The sequence below is a fragment of the Cricetulus griseus genome (genome assembly GCF_003668045.3).
Source record: "Cricetulus griseus strain 17A/GY chromosome 1 unlocalized genomic scaffold, alternate assembly CriGri-PICRH-1.0 chr1_0, whole genome shotgun sequence".
NCBI classification, from domain to species: domain Eukaryota; kingdom Metazoa; phylum Chordata; class Mammalia; order Rodentia; family Cricetidae; genus Cricetulus; species Cricetulus griseus.
In genome coordinates, this window is record NW_023276806.1 from 128882983 (window position 1) to 128904117 (window position 21135).

Sequence of the window (21135 nt, forward strand, 5' to 3'; positions counted from 1 at the left end):
GGAAGGAAGAAAGGGGCTTTTAAGGGTCTGGAGGCTCAGAGAATTACAAAACTCACAAGGCCCCTTACTGCTTGTTAAGCAGTAAGCAAATGCTGAAGGAGAAAAGACCCCAGCAGAGATCCTTGTAAGCTGCTGGGGCATCTCCAAGGATAAAGCTAGGTGCAGATGGGCTTTTCTGTGGTGTGGCTAACTTTGAGTCATCAATGCTCCCATAAGTAATGCGTTTGTTCTCCAGGCTAGGCTTGAGTGGAGCCACTCCTTTTGTCTGTTAGCAATTTCCCTCTGGGATGATGATGTTTGTTTGGTCACATCTCCTAAAGAAAAGTCACCCCACAACCGATCACACAGACTTATTGGCCATTGTTTGTGAGGCAGACACTTCTTTTATTTAGGCTCTGAAGAGAGAACTCCAAGTGAGAAAATACAAAATTTTTCCTACATAGGATATAAATGGAAGTAGGGAGGACTCTGCCCCAACCAAGCAAATGGGCCATTGGTCTGGGAAAGCTCATGGGCCTTTTCTCTTTTTCTGCAGGAACCTCCTGTCCACATCAGAACACCTCTGACTTTCTCACCCCTGTTAATCTTTTTCACCTTGACACTCAAGTTTTTTTTTCAACAATGAAAAATAAAACTACATTGCCTGAGGTCATCCTCCTAGGTCTCACAGATGTCCGAACTTCAGGTGGCAATTTTCACTTTTCTTCTCCTTGCCTACTTATCCAGCATTATTGGAAACCTGGCTATCCTCATGCTCACCTTGCTGGACTCCCAACTTCACACTCCTATGTGTTTCTTTCTCTGGAACGTCTCCTTCTTAGAAATTTCTTTCACAAACATCTTTATTCCCAGGGTCCTGATCAGCATTACAAACGGGAACAAGAGAATTAGTTTTGCTGGCTGCTTCACTCAGTATTTCTTTGCCATCTCCCTCAGAGCAACAGAGTTTTATCTTCTGGCTGCCATGTCCTATGACCGCTATGTTGCCATCTGCAAACTCCTGCACTACCATCTACACCACCATCATGAGCAGCAGACTCTGCACCCAGCTGGTCCTCTACTCTTGGCTAGCTGGGCTAGTGGTCATTATACCTCCAGTCACATTGATGAGTCAGCAGGACTTTTGTGCCTCCAACAGGTTAAATCATTATTTCTGTGACTTTGAGCCTCTTCGAGAACTCTGGAGCACCAGCCTGGTGAGGAAGGTTGCCTTTCTTGTGGCATCTGTGACTCTGGTGGTGACTCTGATGCTGGTGGATTCTCTCCTCTACATTCATCATCAGGACAATTTTAAATCTCCCTTTGGTCCAGCAAAATGCAAAAGCCTTTTCCACATGTTCTTCCGACATAATTGTCATCTCCCTCTCATACTTCTTCATTTATGTTAAGCCTTCAACGAAAGAAGGGGGCACATCAGCCAGGCGGTGGTGGGGCACGCTTTTAATCCCAGCACTCGGGAGGCAGAGGCAGGTGGATCTCTGAGAGTTCGAGACCAGCCTGGTCTACAAGAGCTAGTTCCAGGACAGCCTCCAAAGCCACAGAGAAACCCTGTCTCGAAAAACCAAAAAGAAAAAAAAAGGGGGGGCACATTCAATAAAGAAATATCCCTACTCATTACTTCTGTTGCTCCTTTATTGAACCCCTTCATTTCTACCCTAAGGAACCAACTGGTGAAACAAGCATTCAAGGATACCATCAAAAAGCTTGTGAATCTTTAAAAAAATTAAGAATTGAACTCTTAATGAATGTGTTCCTACTGAGTACCAAGCTCTCTCACACTTACTAGGTACCCAATTAAGAGATAAAATCCACTTCTGAGAAAAGTCAAAAGTACATTTCAGCCTACTAGGCATTGATATAAAGACCTAAATAAGATTTTAAGACTGAAAAGCCATTGAGTTACTCATTTGAGCAACTCAGTCTAAGTTAGAACCAATAAATGCAATCACAAGGGATGCCACTCAAGCTGAGTCCTGACAAGTAGGAATAAGACAGGAACAAATAGAAAAGAGAAATTAAGAGCAAAGGAATATGTGGATAGGCACACAAAATTTCAACCCATTAATTTTACTCAAAGCAAACTTATTAAGAAATAATATGCAGAAGAGATCTCAAGAAACATAGGTTGTGCTGGACAGAGGTGGCACACACCTTTAATCCCAGCACTTGGGAGGCAGAGGCAGGCAGATCTCTGAGTTTGAGGTCAGTCTGGGCTACAGAGCAAATTCCAAGACAGTCAGAGCTACACAGAGAAACCCTGACTCAGGGAGGGGGAAAAGATAGAAAAGAGACATAGGTTTCTGACAATGTGAAATGCTATAGAGAGTAACAAGAAGTATGGAAACCGATGTAAAACAATCCTGTTTCTAATTCAAATAAAAAAAATGTTGAAAAAAAAAAGAAGTATGGAAATCAACAGCCATGATTTTATTGTTGATCTTAGCCATCTTCAAATGTGGAAATTGGAAGTCAAGTAAGAAGTCAGACTGCAATGGGTTACTGATAAGTGGGAACTACAAAGTAAGATAAGGATTAAACTGAACTTTAAAATAGATGGATAAAATGAACAACCCAGCTTATGCTTCCTACCATACCTTTGATTTCTCATTCACAACACACCATAATTATAGCTATACATTTAAGGTATGTATTCACCCCTAATCTGTAAGGCTCAGTAATGCAAGGTAATCTGTTTTATTATCACAATTCCACCCCCAGTGTCAAGCAATGATAGAGACATAATAAAAAGTTGTTGGAAGTAATAAGTAATATATTATCAGATGGATTATGAATGAACAAATGAATTATGGAAACCAAAGTAGAATTTAAGTAAAGAGCTTGATCATTTAAGGGTTTATATTCTGAAAATAATGAAATAACAAGGGGTACTTTATATGAACTACTTAGGTCTGCCTGAAAATTCTATCCTGTTCTACAAGTGGAGAAAGTGAAGCACAGATAGTGAAATAGCTTGTACATGATCACACAGAGTCCAAAGTCAAATCTTCTTGATGCCAAAGCACACCTGGTAAGTACTACACCATCCAGCCATTCTGACTGTTTAACAATCATCCCTCTCAATGTTTACAAGTGTTGTATTACTGGCTTTTAGTATGTCTAGCTCCCTCTTCTCAGAGAACTGGGTCAGAAAGAAAACTTTACAGTGTGTGGTGATTTGAAAGAAAATGGCTCCCATAGTCCCACAAGGAGTGTCACTATGAGGAGGTGAGGCCTTGGAGGAAGTGGTCACTGGAGGTGGCTTGGAGGTTTCTGATAATCAGCCGAGGCCCAGTGTGGCATTCTCTTCCTGTTGCCTTGGATCCAGCTGTAGAACTCTCAGCTCCTTCTCCAGCACCATGTCTGCCAGCACATCACCATGGTGATAACAGACTAAACCAGAGAAGCTAGGCAACAAGGAGGACTCCCAGAGAAGGGAAAAGGGACAAGATCTCCTGAGCAAATTGGGAGCATGGAGGAGGGGAGAGGGAGTTAGGAGAATAAGAAGGGGAAAAGAGGAGGGGTGCAGAGGACATGAGGGAGCAGGAAGATTGAGTCAGGGGAAGAATAGAGAAGAGCAAGGAAAGAGATACCATAATAGAGGGAGACATTATAGGTTTAAAGAGAAATCAGGCACTAGGGAAATGTCCAGAGATCTACAAGGATGACACCAACTAACCATCTAAGCAACAGTGGAGAGGCTACCTTAAATGCCCTCACCTGATAATGAGATTGACAACTAACTTATATGCCATCATAGAGCCTTCATCCAGCAGCTGATGGAAGTAGAAGCAGATATCCACAGCTAAAAACTGAACTGAACTAGAATCCAGTTGCAGAAAAGGAGGACTGATGAGCAAAGGGGTCAATACCACGCTGGCGAAACACACAGAAACAGCTGACCTGAACAAGAGGGAGCTCCTGGCCCCCAGACTGATCACTGGGAAACCAGCATGGAACTAATCCAGACCCCATAAATGTGGGTTTCAGGGAGGAGATCTCAGAAATCTCAGAAATGAGTAGATCAGTACTCATCCCTAGTGTAGGAATGGACTTTGGGAGCCCATTTCACGTACAGGGATACTTCCTCAGCCTAGACACACAGGGGAGGGCCTAGGCCCTATCCCAAAGGATATAACAGACTCTGAAGACCCCCCCCATGGAAGGCCTCTCTCCCTGGGGAACAGAAATGGTATTGGATAGATAGGGTGTTGGGGAGGGGGGGAAGAGGGGAGGGAGAGAGAACCGGGATTGACATGCAAAACAATCTTGTTTCGAATTTAAATTTTTTTAAAAAATTGTAAGCAACCCATGGGACTTTCTCAAAATTTGCTCAAATATTAGTATACAAAATAAGTCTCAACAAATATGAAAGACTTAAAGTGCCATCCTATATTCTATCTGGCCACAGTGAAATAAAGTTAGATATAATAGCAATAGGAAGAGCACAAACTCAGAGAAAAAAGAATGCACAATGAAGGCATGATGGGACACAATGAAGGCAGTCCTAAGAGAAAAGGTTACAGTAATAATTGCTACAAAAATCAAGTGAGTCCAAACCAGTAAATGACACATGTTATGATTTTGGAAAACAATAACAAACCAAACTCCAAAACAGTAGATGGGAAGAAATAATTGTAAAAAATCAGGGCATAAATTAATGAAATAAATGAAAAAGAAAGAAAGGAAGACAGGAAGAAAAAAAGCAAAAGAAACTGGTCCAATGAATTAACCAAATGAAGAGCTGATTCTTTGAAAAGATAAATATGCCAAGTGGAAAGCCACTACCTAGTAAGCTAATTTTAAAATGTAACTTTAAAAGCAAAGACTTCCATGGATACCAGACACTCATGTGGTATACATATATGCAGTAAAATACTCATAAAATCAGATATGTAAGTCTAATAAGCATCATAAGGTTAACATAATGGTAAATATGGCACTCAGTTTTCAGTTGGATGATAATACTGGTCTGAGAAACAGAAGTCATATTCAGAACTAGTCAATTCCAGTAAAGACAATTCCTGATCCTGAGTTCAGTGGCCACGGCACAGCTCTCCCACTGTCATCTACAGAAGCCTGAGGGGTTCCCCTAATATTTGGGGGACCTTGATTCAGGTAAAACTGGATCCTCATCCTTGACACAGAAAAGAATTTCTTGTCTATCCAGTATGGGCTTTATTAAGAGATACTTAAATATAGATTTTAATCTAAGGGTTAATAAAAAGAAAGGTGACCAGGAAGAAGGAAGACACACCTGAGGGCATGGGTTCTATCACAAGGCTCTGTTCAGAAATGGTTTTCAGGTATGAATCAATGACATTATTGTGTTAAATGTCCATAGTATTCACCAGATGGACACAGTTTTGGTCCATTTGGTTTCTGATGATGCTACATAATGAATACATATGCATTTGGAAAGGAATTAGGTCTGTGATATCAAGGACTCCACAGATGGGAGGTCAGAAAAATTGCAACAAATGTCTATGTAGAAAGAATAATGTGAAATTATATGAAAAACTCTAGAATTTCTTTGCATCTCTATTTTGCATAAAAATCTTCACTAATAGTTGAATTCAATAAATATTCCAACTGAGTCAGTCACAATTGATACCAACTCTTCCTACTGGTTATTTAATACATAAACCCTTTATTCTTGAAAGTTTTAGCAAAGAAAATAAAAGTCAATTAGGGCTTCTTGCATGAGCATAGGTAGAGTATTATTTGCAGGAACATGAGCATCTTGTCAGTGGCTACACCACTAAAGAAAATGACACATCTCCCCCCACCCCTTCGCTGATGTCTTCTTGTTAGATTCCTTGGAGCCTCTTGGAATTTCTTCTCCACTCTCCTATTAAAAGTTTCATTTAAAGGTTCTTGATTAATAGAGTTCATTAGCACAATCTAGATGTGAGTCTCATGAGATTTTTACTTCTTTCCTCAACTGACATGGCTGAGGTCTCCTCTGAATTAAGTAGTTTAAATATGCTTTAGAGATGAGCTTTAAAGAAATGCCCCTACAATCTGTTATTCAGAGGGCTGAGACAAGATCACTTGAGTTCAAGGAAGCCAGCCTAGGCAAAATAGCAATACTCTGTTTCAAACAAACGAGCAAATCAATAATAAGACTACTGCACTAAAAAATGATCACATCTACTAGTCAGAGAGGAAGCATATAGCCAGACTCAGACCAATTAGGACAGAGAAAATGAGGCTTTGAAGACATACTGCTTATTCAGAGAACTGCTCCGTGAGCGGGTGTCAGAAAATTAATACATTTAAATTAATATGGAAAGAAGTGACAAATGAATGCTAAGCTGAACTACAGAAAGATGAGTAGGCTTTTCCTAAGTTTCTTAAGTTTGTGAATTGTTGTGAACAATTATTACACTAACAAGCAGTGATAGATCAACTTTATGCCACTTTCCACCATTCCTGGCTCCTGAGTCCTGATGTTTCTCATGGACATTCATGGTCAGAATCACACAAAATTTGCCCTGAAAGCCAAAGGTATGTATATTCTCAGCTTATAGTTATATTAACACTACTTTTGTGATGGTAAATCATGAAGTTATACCTCTTTTTATTAAAACATGTGTTTGTTTTACAACATTGAAACAACAATGACAGGTACAAAACAGACTACCGCTAATGAATTCTGCTTTCAGGACCATATGATTGTGTTCATAGCAGTGCATCAAATACATGTTTCCAAGTGAGTTCACATAAATCTTTTCCATTCTTTTGTATTTAATTGATCTATTGCATTTTGTAATTCTGATATGGCAGAAGTGTCATATTGATGGAAGTTCAAATTGTCCCCAACCTTTAGCCAGGCATAATAAAGTATATATACCTGTAAGTCCAGTACTTAGACACTCAGAAGGCTGGCATAGGAGGTGGGGGCAGTTAAGGCTAGCACGGGTTACACAGCAAGACTCTGACTCAATTTTTCTCAACTTTTATCATTTACAAAGCTAAAACAAGTGTATTTGTAAAATCACTGCGCATAATTATCACAGAACTTTCCATTACTGGGGAGTGGTGAGGTTGTGGGTGTGTCATGGTGGGCATAGTGTGCTCGTCCCAGTTTTCTGTGTTTCCTTGTCTGCGGAACATTGATTGGGATGGATGTATCTTATAGATTTAATTTTTTACATTTTCCCACTCTTTTGGTTTGTTTATTTTGTATGTTAGACTTCCTTGGGAGTTTCCCTGATGCTATTTGGAAATGAGATGGATGCAATTGCCTCTCATGATTTGCCAGCAATCCTGGCATTAATGTGACGATGGACACAGTTGCGCATTTCACTTGTGTCCACAGTAAGGGTTAAGACAATAGTACTGAACTCCTAGTTGGGAAAAATGTCACATACAGATTTTTTTAGAGCTAAGCATACCAATATTCGAGCGACAAAATTAAGGTATATGGGAAAGACAGGCACGGAGGAAGGGATGAGTGATAAAGAGAGCATATGGATTAGACATACAATAGGCAGTAAAGAAATAACTGTAGAATTATGACTTTGCGTGTGCAAGAACAGAAGTGACAATCATGAAAATTTTTTTCAAATGAAATGTAAGTCAAAACACAGTAGCTTAACAATTAAAGTACACAATTGTAATTAGTAATAAAAATAGAAGGTATTCTGCCCTTACCATCCCCTTTAATTGGGATGACACAGTTTCTCCCTCCCCTTAGACTGCCACTTGTGTCTTCTCCACAGATGATGAGAACTCCCAGCCTCTCGTTCCCCAGACAATCAAGCAAGTCACAGTCTTGCCCCTGGTGGATTAGAGATAGGACACGGGCAGGGCTTTCTGTGCCTCAGACTGAGGATATGGAAGGCACATTTGAGAACCCCCATGTGTCCTGGATTCCACAGCACACTTCCAGGAGGTCACCTGTGGAGGTGGAGGTCACCCTGGCAGTGGTCGAGGACAGAGAGTCATTTTCTTTGACCAGCCACTTTCTGCTATGCTTACCCTGCTCCAATCTACTCTCATGTTTACTTTACAATAATAGGTGGGTGTGGGTGTGGGTGGTGTGTGTTCAGTGCTGTGCATATTGTGCATATGAACAGTTCATTGATGGCAGTAACAATTAACACTGGTCAACGGGGTGGTTGTGGCAGCCACAATGGCAACACCAGGGGCTACCACAACATAACCAGCTATCAGGCAGCCAGGCCCATTCATGGCCATTCGTGGGGTAAGTTCACCGGTGCATGAAACTAATGCTGGTCCGCCAGTCAAGGCATTCATCATTTTAACTAGTAAAGATTTGAAATCTTCATCCATTGCTTTACCTATCTCAATAACTCTGAATTCCATACTGAGGAGTTACACTCTTCTGGGGGAATCCTGTTGTCTTCCTTTCTCATGGTCTTTGTGTTTCTGTGTTCAGTTTATACACCTCTTAGCTTAGATATCTATTCATTTCATTTGGTGAGATTGTTACTATAGCAGGCTTTCTTTTGCTTTTAGGCCACCAAACAGCTCCCAAATCATGACACCAAGACTTATTAGTTTTGAATGCTTGGCCTAGCTTGGGCATGTTTCTGGCTAGCTCTTTTAACTTAAATTAACTTGTTTCTCTTTATCTACCTTCTGCCTTTGGGTTTACTACCTTTCTTAATTCTGTATATCTTATTTTCCCTGTTTATCATCTGCCTGGCTTCTGACCCTGGGTGTCTCCCTCATTCTCTCCTCCTTCTCCTCTCCTCCTTCTCTCCAGCCTAGATTGCTCCTCCTTTTTATTCTCTCTCCCAGGCAATCCCGCCTATCCTTTCTCCTGCCTAGCTACTGACCACATGTTCAGCTCTTTATTAGACCAATCAGGTGCCTGAGGCAGGCAAGGTGAAACAAATGTGACACATCTTTACATCATTAAACAAATGCAGCATAAACAAAAGTAGCACACCTTTACACGGTTAAAGCAATATTCTGCAGCATAAAACAAATTTAGCACATCTTTGCCCAGCTAAAATAATATTCCACAACACAATCTCTAACATCACTAAGTGATGAAGGTATGAAACTATTATAAGAATGACATCAAACCCAATACACCACGATGACCATAAAACATCAATATACAACATTGTTATTATTTTAAAATATTGTTAGGTTAAAATTATGTAGAGTAGAGCCAGTGAGATGGCTCAGAGGATAAAGGTGATTTCTGTGTAATCCCAGGAACCCACATAAAAGTGGAAGGAGAGACCAACTCCAATCTTCTGACCTCTACATATACACAATGACATACAGGCCCATGGACACACATTATTCATGCACACAATAATAAATAAATAAATTTGCAATTTTTTGACTATATGGGATAAATGTGAAGATAATAAGTGTCTATGATAAAGAAAGGAGTCAAAAAAAGGCTAAAATAGAGGGAAAACAATGAAGTAAATGGGAAGTGAAAGGAGTGGAGAAGAATACTTTGAGGGGAAGAGAAAAAATTTAAAGAAAATAAAAGCCAAAATGAGATTGCTCCATAATTAAAATCCAAATTAGACAAATGTAAGAAGGGAAATTGCTATAAAATATAATAGGTTTTGTAATGTGGAATGCAATAATGCAGATCGCAACGGAGTCAGAACTAGCTTGAAAACAGATGGTTTATTAGGAAAGTACTCACGCAACAAAGCCAGTCCTGTTCAGTCACAGCCACCATGCACAAAGCTAATACTCCACTTCCTGTTGTTTTTCTCTCTCACCTGTAAGTCTTGCCACCCAGAAATAAGCACTACTCAGTAGTGATCTAAGCTCCCTGGTTCTACCTCCAAGGTTGCCCCAATGGAAAGTTTCAAAAGGTTTTGGTTTTAAAAAGAGTTGCATGCATGGGTCCCTGATATTTAAAGCCTTGCTACATCACTCTGACCACGCCCAAGTGTGTATGGTCAGCGTCACCTGTGCCGCCCCCAAGCAGGCATGATCAGCATTTCCCCCTACAATTCCCCTTTTACTCTAAAGAAGATTTAAACTTGACAGTGTAATTTATTTATAATTAACAATCACAAAGGTGAATTACAAGAAGTTATAATAGTCTACTAATATCACATCTTAACTATATCTATTCCAACTAAACCTTAAAGTCATCTGAAAGGGATGTCCAAGCTTGAACACCTCCTTCCAAACCCAACCTTAAGCAATAGGAAACTAGTACTAATTGGGTGTCAACAGTGGGGAAAGGGGGCGTAGTATTCTCCAAGATACTTCCTGCTGAAATGGGTCGATGATAGCCTCGTGGGGACCTGTAGAAAGAAAATGTTAGTGTAGTGAAAGTCCTAAATGGGTTATATCCAGTCCGTGTCTGGTGGGAGATGCTTAATTGTAGGTCCAGGTTGAAGTCCTTATCTTGATTGAAGTTCTTGTGTTGATTGACGTCAGTACCCAAAGTTCTGGCCGAAGTGTCAGTTGAAAGGAAGCAAGTTGGATCCAGTGTACTCAAGGAGGTGTGGCCCATTTTCTTTCTGGAGCATCCAGGGATTGCTGTCAGGCAGTCCTTCATTGGCTGTGTGGGACTCAAACATAAATGTTAGCAGAGAAATTTTTACTTGTATATGTATGCATACCAGGAAGAGCAACAATGGGAAAGTAACAATTATGAAGGAATGTATACCTTGAGAGAAAAAGCAAAGAAAAGACAAATGACAGTCCCCAATTTTTCTCATATTCTGTATTACATCAATTGGCTTCTTTATATAATACAGAAACTCTGAAGTTTATTTAACAATGTGCTTGGATTTAGAGGAAGAAAGCCAAATCCAACTCTAAAGCCAGCATTGGTTTAATTGAATAGGGACTAGGAAATAAAGAGAAATATATATATACATATATGTATATATATATTACCATATGGCACATTCCTTTGGTTTGATGGTTATAGCTACCTTCTCTTCTTAAGTACCTACCCATGCATGTCTTTTGCCTTTTGGAGATGAGTTTTCCTGTGAAAATAAAACAAAAACACTTCCCTTTCTTTTGTGAAGTTTCTATACCGTTTATGATATATGCCTTGGTAGATTACCAGTCATTCCTCCTCATTCAGAGGTTTTTCTTTTTTGACTTGAATCTTGATCAACTTTGATGGTATTCAAAGTTTTTCTTCTCCTATGGAAGCAAAGGCAAAACCCCTTCTCCTTCTCCAATGTAACACATGTCCTGGTTTCCATACAGAGGTCAGTACATCTTTGAAATATACCGGCTGATTCAGTTGTGCGGTTTTTTCCATAGTCCAGTGTCTTTCTGCAGCTGTTTGTCCTTTCTCATTAGCATTAAGAAAGTTTAGTGTTAATAACACATTATGTAACCTATGTTTGGGGGTGTTGTTCCCCCAGACTGTTTATGGAGCATTTCTTTTAGTGTTCTATTAGATCTCTCTACCACTGCTTGTCCCGTAGGATTGTGTGGTATACCGGTTACATGCTTTATGTTATAATATTTGAAAAACTGTTTCAACTTAGTGGAGATATATGCTGGAGCATTGTCAGTCTTTATCTGTGCAGGTATGCCCATAATGGCCATCACCTCTAACAAGTGTCTTATAACAGAATTGGCCTTTTCAGAGCTAAGAACAGAAGTCCATTGAAACACTGAAAATGTATCTATAGTCTAATGCACATATTTTAAATTTCCGAATTCTGCAAAGTGAAAGACATCCATGTGCCAAACATCATTTCTCTGAATGCCCTTAGGATTACAGCCTGCTGGCAATGGAGCTTGATTATAGAAGGAAGAGGTAGGACAGTTTCTCACTATCTCCTTGGCTTGTTGACAAGTGATGGAGAAGTCCTTTTTCAAACCTTTGCTATTTACGTGGTGTTTCTTATGAAATTCTGAGGCTTCTAGCATACTTCCTATTAATAAACAATCAATCTCATCATTGCCTTGTGCTAGTAGGCCTGGAAGACCCATATGGGATCTGATTAATTCTGTTCGATGCACTGACAGTCTTTTTCTCTGCACATTGTAGGAACCCTATCACTACTGTGGCCAATTTCCAAAGCTCTTCCTCTTTTCCTCCTGAAGAGTACGTTGTTGTTCTTACTCTAACTCTTCTCCTTCAGAGGGCACATGGAGGCAGCTTCTAGCCCATTATCTCGTCCAAACGTCCTCTGGAAAAAATATCTTAAATCAAAAATGGCAAATGAGGAGGACTGTGTCTGTCTGTATGTATGTATATACATATGCGTGTATATAATTGATGAAATGTATGCGTGTTATCTGATAAAGATATCTATGATAAGGAATTGAGAGTTTCAGAGATGTGGAAAAGACTCAAGAAAAAGACAAATAAAGAGACTCTTATAATAATTCCATAAATATTCAGGAAACTACTCCTCATCTATGCAAAAGGCAATTCCTCAAATTCTCAAGGTAGGATATAAACAGCCTCCATCTAGCTAAGTTCTTCATCAGAAACTCTCAAATGAGGTTTGTACATTTTGTCATAAATTTCCTGTTTAAGCCACAATAAAATCACACATTTGCCAATAAATATATAGAAGAAGTGCCAGAGTCGTAACCTAACAGGAGATGCTTCATCTGTCCCTCTGCTGATGCCGTCTAAGACAGAAGAAATGGGAGCTGACAGAAAGAAGACCTAAGAGATCAATACGCAAAAGGACGGTGATTCTGTAAGGATGGGCCACAAATCCCAAAACTCAGATGGAAGGTGGGGACTCTTAAGTTATCATAATTTTAATGATTTTATTACAATTGTTTGCCTCCTAAAGGTTCTTCGACTGTGAGTGAACCTCATTTCCTCTCCCACTGAAGCCAAGCCAGTGATGTAGACAAGACATCATTGTAAAAGTGACTGACATAATAAAAGATCAAAAGCCACAGGGAGGCTTCAGTGTGTAGTCACTGTTGCCCTCACCGGCCTACAATGAAGAGTACCAATCCAATGCCACACAAATGGCCCTGGTTAAGCTGAATGACTCAGTCAGAGGACAAAACCAAAAGTCATGGAAAATGACAGGTCAGGAGGAAGAGTGGTTCATGAGGGTGAAAGGGATATTAAGGAGGGTGGAAGAGAGACAGTAACACATTATAAATGCTAAGGAACTTGTCAAAGAGTTAACTTGTTTTTTCAGTAGAAGCTGCTTAAATGAAAATTAAAAACAGAAAATAATTTAGGTATTTGTTTACAAGAAAAGCATACAGAACTTATAAAGAGGTACCATAGAATTTATAAATGGTTATGAGACTAGGAAAATGACTCAGGGTACCTGACAGGAGGCAAGCTTGCTGCGATTCTACAGAAAAAAAAATTAACCTATCTTAAATATTCTAGACTTCTGTCCTATCGCTGATTTAACTCTTCTGTATATTCACAGGCAGCCACTGTTAGGAATTAAAAATCAGACTTTGACTGAATTCATTCTGCTGGGACTCACAGACACCCCAGAGCTTCAAATCTGTGTTTTCTTATTTCTCCTCCTCACATACATTCTCAGCATTATGGGGAATCTGACCATCATCATCCTCACACTGATAGATTCCCACCTCCAGACACCCATGTACTTCTTCCTCAGAAACTTCTCCTTCCTCGAAATCTCCTTCACATCCACTTTTACTCCCCGAATGCTCTTCAGCATCTCTACGGGAATTAAGACCATCAGCTTTGCTGGCTGCTTCACTCAGTACTTCTTTGCCATCTTCTTCGGAGCCACTGAATTTTGCCTTCTGACTGCCATGTTCTATGACCGCTATGTGGCCATCTGCAAGCCCCTGCACTACACCACCATCATGAGCAACAGGGTGTGCACCCTGCTGGTCGTCTGCTCTTGGCTGAGTGGGTTCCTAATCATCTTAGTCCCAATCATCTTGACCAGTCAGCTAGATTTCTGTGCATCCAATGTACTCAATCATTATTACTGTGACTATGGGCCCCTCATAGAAATAGCTTGTTCAGACACAAGGCTGCTGGAACTCTTTGACTTTGTCTTAGCAGTCGTGACCCTGATAGTCACCCTGCTGCTGGTGATTCTCTCCTACACTCGAATCATCAGGACCATTCTGAAGATCCCTTCTGCACAGCAGAGGAAGAAGGCCTTTTCCACATGTTCTTCCCACATGGTTGTCATCTCCCTCTCCTATGGAAGCTGCATTTTCATGTACATAAAGCCTTCAGCATCAGAAGGAGTTGCCTTCAATAAGGGTGTGGCTGTGCTCAATACCTCAGTTGCCCCTTTACTGAATCCATTCATTTACACGCTAAGGAATAAGCAGGTCAAGCAGAGCTTCAAGGACATCACCAGGAAGATGGTCAGCCTTCAGTGAGTTTCATGACCTCATACTAAAGGAGGATTCTGGGATATTGTCATTAACACCCTCCCCACAAAAGCTCAAGGCCAGTCTCTCCTTATAAAAGAATCATCTTAGACAAATTTACCATGAAGACATTTCAACATCACAACAGAGACTCAGTGACTAAAGGCACTTGCCACCAAACCTGACAACCTGAGTTCCACACCTGGAACTAACATGGTAGAAGGAAAGAATTGAATCCAGCCAAGCATTCTGACACTTCTATTCCCAAGCTGTTACACATGAGCATATAGGCACATTCACACACATACAAACACAAATACACATATACACACACTTACGTACATACAAACACATGTGTTTGCACCTCACATTCACTCACATACAAACACAAATACATACATACACCACATATAAACACACTCACACACATAAAACACAAATACACATAAAACACAAAAATTCTGATGTTCAACTATGAACAGTATTTCTAATAAAATAGAAAAACTTATGCAATAGCTTCAAATTTTAGACATTGCTTACACTTATTTTTAAAATTTATTATTCTATTACATGTTATTTATTGATTCTCTCTTCATCCACCCATCTGCATGTGTTTGAGTGTATGTGTGTGTGCCTGTGTATGTGTGTGTGTCTGTGTGTGTGTGTGTGTGTGTGTATGTGTGTGTGTGTCTGTGTGTCTGTGTGTGTGTGTCTGTGTGTGTGTGTGTGTGTGTGTGTGTGTGTTGTGTGTGTGTGTGTGTGTGTGTGTGTGTGTGTGTGTGTGTGTCTGTGTGTGTGTGTGTGTGTGTGTGTGTGTGTGTGTGTATGTGTGTTGGGAGGTAGGTCCATTCATGCCACAGAGCACATGTGAACATCAAAGGACAAGTTACAGGTGTTATAATTTAAGAAAAGCAGCCCTCAAGACAAAGACATGATGCAACAGGGTTCAAGCAGAGGGTTTTCTTTCTTAGGGAAAGGGGTCATAAAAGGGGGAAGGGAAGAGGAGAGACAAGCCTCTAGAGACAGAAGCAGCAGGAGAGAGGAGAGAGGAAAGAAAAAGAGAGAGAGGAAAGAGGGGGAGAAGAGAGAGGGAGAGAAAAAAGAGAGAGAAGGATGGGAGGTGGGCAGGGTCCTTTTAAAAGGGAACATAGTGAGTGTGCACAGGTCGTGCTCTCAGTGGCTGCAGCTGAGGGTGTATCCTGTCAGAACCCCTAGGACAGGCCAGTACAGATGCCTTAATACTAACAACAATTCTCAGTTCTCTTCTTCCAAAAAGTGGGTCCCAGGGACAGGAAAGAAGTCATCAGGCTTGGAATAAAGTGTCTGTGGTGGTGCCAAAGAAAATGCTCCCCCACATCGACCCCAGATTGCTGTCTGGGAGGCCAGTACAGGACTGATCCAGATCCCTGAACATGGATGTCAATGAGGAGGCCTCTGCACTCCAGGGGGCCGCTGGTAGTGGATTAGTTTTTTTTTCCCTGGTGTAAGAAGGGATTTTGAGAGTCCATCCCATGTGAATAGATGCACTCTTGGCCTGGACACATGGGGAAGGGCCTAGGCCCGGCCCAGGATGATGTGGTGGATTTTGGGGAGCCCCCATTGAGGGCCCTACCCTGCCTGGGGAGTGGAGGGTGGATGGGGTGGGGTAGGTCAGGGGTGGGGAGGAGGGGTGGGGTGAGGGAGGGAGAGTGAGAAGGGATTGATATGTGAAACAAGCTTGTTCCTAATTTGAACTAATAAAAAAATAAATAAATAAATAAATAAAAGAAAATGCTCCCCAAAGGGATTAGCACTATTAAGAGGTCTGACTTCCTTAGAGTAAGTGTGGCCTTGTTTGAGGACATATGTCACTGAGGGGAGGGCTTTGAGATCTCCTTTGCTCAAGGTCTTTGGTATGAGGAACTTGTTTTACCCAATATACAACTTTGTGTAAAAACATCAATAAATATGACTTTGTACAACTGTTGAGGTTCAGTTCCTGAAAACTGTTCTGCCCAGCTGCCAGACACTAAATTATATCTTGGATTGACACTCTTAATTCAACAGACACTCACAGCTCAGAACCGACAAATGACTCCTAATGATATCCTGTTCTACTCACAGATTATCATCAGCCATCATCAGAGAGGCTTTCTCCTGCAGCAGACAGAAACAAATACAGAGACACACAGACAGACATTACACACACACACACACACACAGAGAGAGAGAGAGAGAGAGAGAGAGAGAGAGAGAGAGAGACCTTAGAACACAGCTCTAAATGAGATATCTCCATCCAATACCTCCCCTCGGAGATCAGGGAATCCCATGGAAGAGGAGCCAGAAGTCGGGGAGAGAGAGAACACCAGAGAACATAGCCCCCTAAAACAGATGAGCAAAGGTCATATGAACTCAGAAGCACTGCATCAGCAGTCAGAGGGCCTACGTGGGTCTGCGCCAGGTCCTCTAAATATATACTGCATATAAACTTTCAGTTTGATACTTTTATGGGGCTCCTGAATGTGTGAACAAGTGGGTCTCTAATGCTTGTGCCTTCTCTTCTTTAATTTTCTGTTGGCTTGTCTTGTCCAACTTCAAGGTAACAGATGTTTTGTTTTGTTATGCATTGTGGTTATCTCTTAGAAGCCTGTTTATTAACAAGAGAGAGAAAGGGAGTGGGTTCAGTTGGGAGACAGGGTGGGGAGGACTAGAGGGAGGGAAACAGTATTGAGATTATATTGTATGAGAAAATGAGAAAAGAATCTGTGTTTAACGAAAGAGGGAAAATGTGGGGGAAAGAGAAAAGGACCTACTTCTCAAGATTCCAATATAGAATGGTAACCAGCTGAGACATCCAGCCTCATGGACTAGCAAAGGTTCTTGGCTTTTCTGTTGAAGACAGCCACTGTTGGACCAGTCAAACCACAGTCCTCAAAACACTCTTAATAAAACCAGTGTGTGTGTGTGTGTGTGTGTGTGTGTGTGTGTGTGTGTTGTATGAACCATGTACACACACACACACACACACACACACACACACACACACACACACACAAAACACTTCACTTTCTCCCACTGCCATGGTTATTGCTTAAGTCCCCACAAGGCCATTACACTGACTCATACATGGAGGCAGCTTTCTCATGGGTCTGCTTGGAGCATCTTCCCTAGATGCCTGTGAGACTTAATTCCCAGTACTATTTTTTGAGAGAGGCTAATTAACATTTCCCGGGCCAGGGTCTGAGTCTCAAGGTGATCACTTATCCTCCAAGGGTCTCTGCTGTGTAAACAAAAAGTGTGTTACTGAATCTGATATAAAGTTGGAAAGAAGCCAATGACCACTCTTCAGACCAAATACAAGCAGGAAGACTTAAGAGTTGACAGTTCCTACATCCTGTTGCTTTACTTAAGGCAGCATCCTCAGGAACTACAGGTCCAGTCTATGTGAACCAATGATAGGGGCAGAATGTGACTGGTTTAAGTCGACAAGAACTAGAAACATTCAGACAACCTCCCAGAAGCCTACATCCCTGCTTTGTGAGAAAGGAGGGCACATGTTAATATTCGGATAGGAACTTTCTACTGTGTTCCAAATTCCATCCACACCTGACCTCTCCGTTCTGACTCTCAACACCAAGAATCCAGAAGCCTGCATCTGGGCTTTGTATGAAATCAGGGTACAGGTTAGTATTAAAAACCTTAAGTTTTAGTACTAGTTACTATTCCAACTTCTATCCTTATCCAAGCTCTCCGTTCTGACTCACCCTGCAAACATCCAGAGGCAAATCCCTGTGTCAGAAAGTGAGTATGAACACACTCCCTCAGGGCTGAGGCCATCTGAACAAGACTGTCTACTGTCCTTTCTGCAACTTTTGTTATTAAAAAACACATTTTGGTTTGTTTTGAATGTTTTTAACAGTCAAGGTAAACATGAAGTAAAAATAAAAGACTTCCATCTTTTACACAGAAGAACTAATCCTGGCCACTGGGATTCTTCCAAAATGCTAGTCTATGTACACAAAGAAAGAATCACACTGTGGAGGGGAAGGTGGGGCCTTGTCTACTTTAATGATACAGTCATATCTCACTCATAAATTCCCCATGTTATTCCACAATAGAAACAATTATAATTTTGTCACTTGTCTACTTGTATAATTTTGTTTTTCAATATTTTATTACTGTAATGATGAAACGAAAATATTTGCACAATAGTCCATGTGTGCTGTTGTTGGACTAGACAGAGCAGTAAAATTCTTCAGAAGCTGAATGCTAATGGATAGAAAATGTTCCAGAAACCCAAATACTACAAGAAAACTATTCCAAAGTCTCCTCTAACAGAGTTAGCAATCACTAAAGAGCATGTGAGAGAGCCTAGGAAACCCCTCCCAAAATGATCTGGGATAACAACCCCATTACAGTAAAAATAAAATAAAATATAATATAATATAATAAAGGAAATTCATACAGAATTCAATATTTGAAGGATTTTTAAGCTCTGTCCTAGGCACAAAACCGTAAAAGACACATACACACACACACACACACACACACACACACACACACACACACACAGAGAGAGAGAGAGACAGAGAGAGAAAGAGACTTTGTCCTGCACTCCACTGAGGGTTATTGGCAAATGGAGAAACAAAATAAAGCAGGTGGCAAATGTGTTGGAGATCACAACAACAGAGAAAATCTTCAAGACAGTAAGCTGGGGAAAGATGGTGTGTGTTACTTCATCCTCTGAGGTTGGAAGTAAGAATAAGGTATAAAAATTGAAACTTAAGAAGGTGCACCCGGGAGAGCCCAGTTGGGCACTGCTCTCAACAAAGCCATAGGACACACATACTAAGAGAGACTTTGTGAAGAGTAAGTTTGAAACCAGCAGACATTGTGTTTGGATCATGCCAAATGGATAGATTTCCTAAAAACAAATGTTCAGTGGAAATCTGAGACCTTCCCTCTGTAGTGCTAAGCTCTGTTTACCTTCATCAACCATTTCTCTCTTTCTCAGCTTCACAAGGTACAAAAGTTGGTGATGAAAAATCACACTTTGACTGAATTCATTCTGCTGGGACTCACAGACACCCCAGAGCTTCAAATCTGTGTTTTCCTATTTCTCCTCCTCACATACATTCTCAGCATTATGGGGAATCTGACCATCATCATCCTCACACTGATAGATTCCCACCTCCAGACACCCATGTACTTCTTCCTCAGAAACTTCTCCTTCCTCGAAATCTCCTTCACATCCACTTTTACTCCCCGAATGCTCTTCAGCATCTCTACGGGAATTAAGACCATCAGCTTTGCTGGCTGCTTCACTCAGTACTTCTTTGCCATCTTCTTCGGAGCCACTGAGTTTTACCTTCTGACTGCCATGTCCTATGACCGCTATGTGGCCATCTGCAAGCCCCTGCACTACACCACCATCATGAGCAACAGGGTGTGCACCCTGCTGGTCGTCTGCTCTTGGCTGAGTGGGTTCCTAATCATCTTAGTCCCAATCATCTTGACCAGTCAGCTGGATTTCTGTGCATCCAATGTACTCAATCATTATTACTGTGACTATGGGCCCCTCATAGAAATAGCTTGTTCAGACACAAGACTGCTGGAACTCTTTGACTTTGTCTTAGCAGTCGTGACCCTGATAGTCACCCTGCTGCTGGTGATTCTCTCCTACACTCGCATCATCAGGACCATTCTGAAGATCCCTTCTGCACAGCAGAGGAAGAAGGCCTTTTCCACATGTTCTTCCCACATGGTTGTCATCTCCCTCTCCTATGGAAGTTGCATCTTCATGTACATAAAGCCTTCAGCAACAGAAGGAGTTGCCTTCAATAAGGGTGTGGCTGTGCTCAATAACTCAGTTGCCCCTTTACTGAACCCGTTTATTTACACGCTAAGGAATAAGCAGGTCAAGCAGAGCTTCAAGGACATCACCAGGAAGATGGTCAGCCTTCATCGAATTGGATGACCTCATACTAAAAGGTTATTCTGAGATATTCTCATCAAGGTCCTCCCCACATAAGCTCATGGCCAGCCTCTCCTTCTGTAAAAGAATCATCTTAGACAAATTTACCATAAAGACATTTCAACATCACAACAGAGACTCAGTGACTAAAGGCACTTGCCACCAAACCTGACAACCTGAGTTCCACACCTGGAACTAACATGATAGAAGGAAAGAATTGACTCCATCCAAGCGTTCTGACACTTCCATTCCCAAGCTGTTACACATGAGCATATAGGCACATTCACACACATACAAACACAAATACACATATACACACACTCACACACATACAAACATACATATACACATAAACAACACTTTACATTTTATTTAATTAGACACAATCTTTTTATCATTTTTATTTGAATTAGAAACAAGATTGATTTATGTGACAATCCCAGTTCCCTTCTCCCTCCCATCCTCCCCTACCACCCCCCCAACTAAAACCCTACCTATCACATATCCTTTCTTCTAATCTATACCTGACTCAACCTTTCTGCTCCCTCATGACCTCTGCATCCTTCCTCTTCTTCCCTTCTCATTCTCATAGCTCCCTCCTCCTTCTTCCCTTGCTCTCAATTTGCTCAGGGGATCTTGACCCTTTCCCCTTCTCTAAGGGACAATGTTTATCTCTCTTAGGGTCCTCCTTGTTTACTAACTTCTCTTGCAGTGTGGATTGTAGGCTGGTAATCCTTGACTCTATGTCTAAAATCCACATAAGAGTGAGTACATATCATGTTTGTCTTTTGACACAATCTTATTTTACATATCAATCCCAGTTCCATCTCCCTGCCATCTTCCCATGACCCACCATTCCAATCCCCATCTACTCCCCAGGGAGAGGCAACAAG

The 21135-nt window shown here is 41.1% G+C and overlaps 2 protein-coding genes and 1 pseudogene across 2 annotated transcripts; all 3 read left to right on the top strand.

Annotated features, from left to right (window-relative positions):
* The first annotated feature begins 621 nt into the window (after positions 1-621).
* Positions 622-1718, top strand: LOC100770872 (annotated as a pseudogene).
* A 5568-nt stretch (positions 1719-7286) lies between these two features.
* Positions 7287-14298, top strand: LOC113832938 (olfactory receptor 6C4-like). The gene is made up of 4 exons (XM_035451354.1): positions 7287-7320; positions 7725-7764; positions 11984-12040; positions 13353-14298. Exons 1-4 carry the CDS (start codon positions 7287-7289, stop codon positions 14296-14298), a joined length of 1077 nt encoding a protein of 358 aa, XP_035307245.1.
* A 5008-nt stretch (positions 14299-19306) lies between these two features.
* Positions 19307-20245, top strand: LOC103160918 (olfactory receptor 6C4-like). The gene has a single exon (XM_027391897.1). The coding sequence runs from the start codon at positions 19307-19309 to the stop codon at positions 20243-20245; it is 939 nt and encodes a 312-aa protein (XP_027247698.1).
* Positions 20246-21135: the final 890 nt, after the last annotated feature.

Coding starts and splice junctions, on each gene's coding strand:
- LOC113832938 (XM_035451354.1), top strand. CDS start 7,287: ATGGACACAGTTGCGCATTTCACTTGTGTCCACA. Junction 7,321..7,724: donor GCATTTCACTTGTGTCCACA/GTAAGGGTTAAG, acceptor TCTTCTCCACAG/ATGATGAGAACTCCCAGCCT. Junction 12,041..13,352: donor TCCTCTTTTCCTCCTGAAGA/GTACGTTGTTGT, acceptor GTATATTCACAG/GCAGCCACTGTTAGGAATTA.
- LOC103160918 (XM_027391897.1), top strand. CDS start 19,307: ATGAAAAATCACACTTTGACTGAATTCATTCTGCTGGGACTCACAGAC.